This window comes from Cryptomeria japonica, chromosome 9, assembly GCF_030272615.1.
Source record: "Cryptomeria japonica chromosome 9, Sugi_1.0, whole genome shotgun sequence".
Classification (NCBI taxonomy): domain Eukaryota; kingdom Viridiplantae; phylum Streptophyta; class Pinopsida; order Cupressales; family Cupressaceae; genus Cryptomeria; species Cryptomeria japonica.
Window position 1 is genome coordinate 273,273,926 of NC_081413.1, and position 6,854 is coordinate 273,280,779.

The 6,854-nt window shown below is 36.9% G+C and overlaps 1 protein-coding gene across 1 annotated transcript; it reads right to left on the reverse strand.

The window, feature by feature from the left end:
• Positions 1–1,071: 1,071 nt before the first annotated feature.
• On the reverse strand, positions 1,072–5,080 carry LOC131032995 (probably inactive leucine-rich repeat receptor-like protein kinase At5g48380). The gene is made up of 2 exons (XM_057964094.2): positions 2,975–5,080; positions 1,072–2,449 (listed from the first exon to the last, which is right to left on the reverse strand). Exons 1-2 carry the CDS (start codon positions 3,809–3,811, stop codon positions 1,439–1,441), a joined length of 1,848 nt encoding a protein of 615 aa, XP_057820077.2. The 5' UTR covers positions 3,812–5,080; the 3' UTR covers positions 1,072–1,438.
• Positions 5,081–6,854: the final 1,774 nt, after the last annotated feature.

The following is a 6,854-nucleotide window of genomic DNA, read 5'->3' on the forward strand; positions in this document are numbered from 1 at the left end:
TGTTTGCACCATTCAAAAGCAGCAGGCATGTACCTACCTTACAAAAAAATTGAAAAAACAAACTTCCAACTTTACAACAAAATGATCTGTTAAAAATCAGGCCACCTACCTGCCTACTCTGCACTTTGTTGGGTATTTTGCAAAGACAGACAAGATAAAATCCTACTTTTAGACACTTGTTGTTTGTTCCTTTTCACAGAAATGTGACAAAATACAGAACCATTTAAACTTCTTCATTAGAAGGGGATTTGAATAAAATGCTCCAAAATAATCCAATTTAAGGATGGGAATCAACTGAACCAAAATTGGATCATATTCAAATCCAAGAGCACAACAAGATATCCAGCAAATATTCAAGAGGCTGAGCGTTGTCTTTAAACTGCTCTAGGCTAAGGCATAAAGTGATGTACCTTGATCCCATTTTATGACCAGACAATGAACGGACAAAAGCCTTCAAAAGATGAGGGCATAAAAAGAGATGCCAAATGTCCAGATCTAATCTATCTAGAGAGATAAAGTGATGGACCTTCATCTCCCATTTTATGGCAAGTGAAAATGAAAAAAGCCTTCAATATATGCATGCATAAAATGTGAAGTACAAGAACAAATCCAGCAATAAATCAAGAAAATTAATGTTGTTCTTTAACTACTCTAGGCACACACCTTCACTCCCGTTCTATGGCCAGACCATGTATGGAAAAAGCCTTCAATAAATGCAGGCATAAAAAGACATCCAAAATGTCTAGATATAAGTTTAAATTTATCTAGACAACAATAAATGCTGGAGCTTCATCTACCATTTTATGGCAAGACAAAATCAAAGAGGCCTTCAATAGACGCGGGCATGAAAGACATGTCAAATGTCTAGAATCTAAATATTATTTATCTACATGCATGGATGTGTTCCTCCTAAAATTAGAAGCCTTAACACAAACCTGTACTTCCATTGCCACACATAGATAGATGTTTATCATGAGTACAAGTTGTTAACTAACAAACCAGTTCCAATTTCCAAACAAGCTTTTTTGTTTTTTAAAACAGATGTACCCGTGGAAATTTTGCAACCATATATGATAAAATATAAAATAGAACTGAATACGACTAATTTCTTACCTTGGGTTCTATTGCCCAACAAAATTCAGCCATAAATAATTTAGAACATATAAGTTATAATAATCTGCCAATGAATCCTCTGGCATGTTTCAAGAAGCAATTCATGTTCTCTTGCAGAGATGAGAACACTTTCATGATGTTACATGATAAGTCTTCAAGATTAATTTGGCTAGCAAACATTTTGAAAGGAGGTAGCAGACTATCAATCCATCATTATATTCAGGCCGTAGCTCAGCTCCCACAGCAATGTTACAGTTAAGAATCTGAGTCATCTTCGCCATTTGCCAAAGACTTCCTGAAAGGTACTCATAGCTGTTGCCAAATTTCACTTTGGTTCGATTGCCACTATAAGCTCATTTGAGTAATCACGCTCAGCAGTATCTGATACAAGAGGTATATCATCATACTGATCTGAAAAGTTGTAATTCTCACCAATGGCTCTTAGCAGATGGTAAACCTCATACATAGAAGGCCTCTCCTTGTGTGGAGAAAGAACACAGTTAGTAGCCACCTTCAGAACTTGTAGAAGCTCTTCATCATATCCCCTGCCAATCAAAGCTTTGTCGATGGCTTCCTGAACATTACCATGTTTTGAAAGATAGCTGATCCAATCTACTAAATTACCCTTGAAACTTTCATGTATGTTTTCAACTTCAACAGGTTTCTGTCCAGTAACCAACTCTAGAAGAACAACCCCAAAACTAAAGACATCCCCCTTCAAAGTGGCAACCAAGGTGCGCATGTATTCTGGTGCTACATAACCCAAATCGCCAAAATCACCATTGACAAATGTGCTAAGATGGGTATCTACAGGATTCATCAACCGAGCAAGCCCAAAGTCTGTTATCCTCGGTTCATAATCTTCATTCAATAATATGCATTTAGAACTTACATTGCGATGGATAACCCTAGGATTGCAGCTATGGTGAAGCCAAGCCAATCCTCTAGCTGCACCAATTGCTATTTTTAACCTTTTGGGCCAGTCTATACTATTACCATCTGACTCAACAACATGAAGTTTTTCATACAAGGTTCCATTAGGCATGTGCATGTAAACCAGAAGCTTCTCTCCTTTTGCAACACAGTAGCCAAGAAGTGGAACCAAATTTCGGTGATGTAATTGCCCAAGAGTAATCATTTCAGACTTGAATTTCTTGTCAGTCTGTGCAGATGGTTGCAACCTTTTGATTGCCAATATAGAACCATCTGGCAACGTTGCCTTATACATTGTGCCAGTTCTTCCTGTACCTATGATGTTTTCGGTGCTGAACTCATTTGTGGCCACCATAAGATCAGCCAGACTAATCTTTGAAACAGGTTTCTCAAACATGGAAACCTAAAGCAGGTGCAAGACAATAAAAAGATACTTCAGGTAACTTTACATTGGCAGAAACGAAAATGAAATATCTACCTTAACTACCGAACATTAAAAGAATTTGTAAGAGAGAGAATTATTCTCTAAGGAACTAAGCTAATACAGATCTTAACAACAAAATTTCCTCATAACAATCTGCCTTAACTACCATAATTAACATAAAATATTCAATATGAAAACTTTTAGTAACCCTAAACAAAAATTTGGCATGTAGTCTATTCAGAACTTAGTTAGTAAACGAGCAAAAACAGAATTTCTCCATTAAGTTTCTAACTTAACTATCAGGATAAATAAAAAAGCATTCGGCATTAAGAAAATTATTATTTGAATCAAATCTTCCAACACCTCTATAAGAGAATAAGAAATTATGTATATTTACTATTTGCCTCTCAGTTCAGAAAATATAAGTGAAAGGACAGTAAAGTAGCCCCAGTATACTTTCAGATTAGTATTGCCTGAATTATTAATTAATCTCATCTTTCTTACCTTAGCGAATTGACCCTTTATCCGCTCGGCCCATTTGCTTTCATCTATAGTAACAATTTCCTTTGGCTCTGATCGAATGAAGAACCACCAGACGGAATATCCAATCAAAAAAAAAACTGAAACGCCAGTAACAGATGCAGCCGTAGCAATAACCGGGCTTTTTTTCTTAGCAGGCAATGTCTCATTGCAATTCCTCAGAGGGACTCCACAGAGATCACTGTTATTATTAAAGTTATCTGCTTCAAATTTATGTACAAATGTAGGAATCTGCCCTGATAACCGATTGTTCGCTACATTAAATTCTTTGAGTCGTTCCAACCTGGTGAGCTCCCAGGGAATCTGGCCAGTCAACTGATTACTTTGTAAATGAAGTATGTTCAAGTACGTCAAGTTTGCAACCTCTCGAGGAATTGTGCCTACAAAATTGTTCTGAGAAAGATCTAAGGAAGTCAGATATTGAATCCATTTTGGAAGGTTTACAGGGATAGGCCCTGTAAATTTATTATCAGAGAGATCCAGCCCTGTCATTGTGGTGCAATAATTAAACCCCAATGGGAAATCACCCTCCAGACCCATGCCAGGGAGTTTGATGTTCAAAACCCTATTCTCGTTCGGATGCCAGCAGTCCACTCCTACAAAGTTGCAGATATACCCCTCAGGGAGATTTTCAAACTTCCAGGTAGAAAGATAGTCGTTAGGATCCTTCAAATTCCTCTTTAAAGTTTTCAGGCATTGAATATCCGTTTCAGTCGCACTACCTTGAATCAACAAGAGAGACAGCAGTGGAACCACAGAAACAATAACCTTAGCCAAGAAAAGGCCAATACTTTTTCCCATCCTTGTCAGTCTGCGACCTTGCCGATTGGGTATGTAAAGCCTTCTTGTCAGGTATGCTGAGGTGAGACTATTGGGCTTTCATTGTTCTCGAGGCTGAGGCAATTCCTCCTGCAACCGGATGAAATGCACGGTTCATGAGATTCACTTAAACGTATCCCTCTCCGCCAGACCAGATTAAAACTGAAGAAGCTTAATCGGGAACTTGCCTTTGAACTTTGACTATCACTAAATAAAAATCAAATAAATGAAACCCTAATGTCGAACGAGCCCAGGATCGCCGCTACTCCAAAAAGCACATAAAACCAGCGCGAAACATGAAGAAATTTCAAGAAAACCCCAGTGCATTGTCCCAAGAGTTCAAAAACTTGGATCTTCACATTTCAGGACTCAGAAAAAATTACCAAAAAATATAAACGCTGAAAATTTCCTCTCCAATAACAAAATAAGACATACATTCACCTCAAAACTAACTCCCAGGCCATGGAAACCCTGCTTCAGGCCACAAGTTAAAAAAAAGTCTTAAAAGCGTTAGGGAAGCCCTGTGACTTAACTTGGCATACACAGTCAAATTCAACCGCGAAAACCCCCAACTTTATTTTCTAAAAAGCATATTCAAACCCTAGTTTCTGAAACCGCACATCACATGGCCTCTTCCTGGAAAAAGATACGTACTGTCAATGAAGACATATTCTATCAAATCCAGCCCCGGAACCCTAGAAAAACTTATACAGAATCCCGGAACCCTAGGAAAAAACCCTGAAAATTTCTCAAGCCCCAGGCCACTTCACCCAAATTTCGCGAAAGGCTCGAAAAACCCCACTGTTTCCACGCCGTAAGCGCACCTCCACGTCTCGGGTTCGAATCCCGGAGCGAGAAAAAACATATAGAACGCTTCCAAGCCCATATAATTTATTCTCCCCCTGTTTGGAATTTCTGTCTGCATTTCCTCTGACAGATAACAGACTACCTGCGTGCCCTTAAATAATTTGACGTCGGCCTCGCAGATTGGTGAAGTCCCATTTGAGCTTGAGTGTGAAAAGAGGAAAATCTTAGTCCTGTAATGTCGAGTCAATTGAAAATACAAAGCGCGGAATAACTAGTACAGTCAAGGCCACGTGTCCTATGTATCTTCCAGTCTGCTTTCCCATTGCACTAACTTTTATGGTGGCCAATGGCCTGTAAGTTTCCGTTTGGGGCTTGCAGCGAGCTCTCGCGCCTTTCTGTCCTTCTCATTCATCTTTTGCCTCTGTCCTATTCTGTCACCTCGTTTTGCTTAATTAATCTGCATTGGAAAAGGGACCCATGCTATTATTATGATGGAACAGTTGCCAAGATACGTTTCACATCGAACGGGATAATCTTCTGTTACATCTGAGCTTTTTGAAAATAACCGTTCTATTACATCTTGTAGTTTGATTGTTTGTTGTTTTTTTTGGTTTTTTTCGGAGGTATTTGGATTTTGCAAGTGTATTTACCTATTTGTTCTGGAGTGTTTTTGCAGTGGGAATGCAAGTTAACAGTCACAAACGAAAGTCGTGGTTTTTTCTAATAGAAGAAAACAAAAATCAGGTTTAAGTTTTATTTTGAAAGCAACTTTCTTCAAGAAGTTGAAGACTACAAATATTTTGGAATTGACTTCAACAAAAATTTAAGTTGGAAAAGCTAAAGGAAGAAAAGAACTTTAAGAGGTTGGAAAGCATTCTATGCTTTTTCAAAATAGATGTACAAGTGGTAGAGTTATGTAATTGGAAAACCATCCAAACTTTTTTTAGACTTTAAGTGTTGTCGGTTGTCTTCTATGGGTGTGAACTATGGGCCAGCAATACCTCAGTCTCACAATGGAAGCAAATCGAGAGAATTCAAAACGTTTAATCACAAGCAAGTTCAAAATTAAAACTAAAATTCCCTATGATATCATATTAATTGAAACAATTGTTATGGTGTAATAGCACTATGGTGTGCCTCATTAGCTATTTAAAAGAACCAAGCAAATAGAAAAAGGTAAATGGCCTAAGGTTGTCTTCAATAACATATTGTGCAAAAGAAAGAAGACTTGGATGCATCAAAACATCAAATGGATGAGTAAATGGAACATTTATTTGAATATGTGCCCCACAAATAACAAAGAGATAAAAGTCTTCGTTATGCATAAGTTCTACAAGAAAATTTGGAGAATCGAGCTAAGAAGAAAGAAACAATATTATATCAATGAGTTCAATCTCATGTGTGATCCACGGTGTGATCATCTTCAAAAAATTTACATAGGGGTTAATATCTCATGGAGAGCTAGAATTCTTATTACTCAACTTAGAGCTAACTCGCATCAACTCTGTTATGAGACCGGGCGTTGGAAAAGGCCAAAAGAGGCTTGGGAAGAAAGGGTTTGCACTTTTTGCACCTCTGAAAACATGGAAATTGAAAAGCATTTTATCTTAGAGTGTGATGCCTTCAAGGACAGTGGGGATAAGTTTATTAATATCTTAACTGCTAGCTCCTGGTATAATTTATTCAATGAGGAGTATATTGAGAAGTCGGGAACACTCATCATCAACTTGCATAGGCAAAGAATTGATATGCAAAAGTCGGTTTTGATTGGACGGGATGTCCCATCTAGGCTATCCTTAGCATGGACATTAAAATTGTCTTCTTCTTCTTATTCTTCTTCTATTATTCAGAAATGAAATGTCTATTATCATGATGATATATTAGAAATCTATGCATTGATACCATAGATTATAGAAAATTCAAACTCTTAATTACTTCAGTTACAATATAATATAGAAATCAAGATAAATATATGTTAGATTAGAATAAAAACGTTCCTAAGATGTAAATTTGACTTTTAGATTTTAAATTTTAAATAGTTATAAAATTTTAATAACCAATTAGTTCAAAATATAAAAAAAAGAGTATAATCATTTTTTTTTTTTGTTATAGCAATTGCATGCATTATTTAACACAAAAAAAAGGTAACATGTAATGATAAGTACGCATCACTTAAAGAGATAGGATAAATATCGCAAAGCTCTTAATCATAGTATTA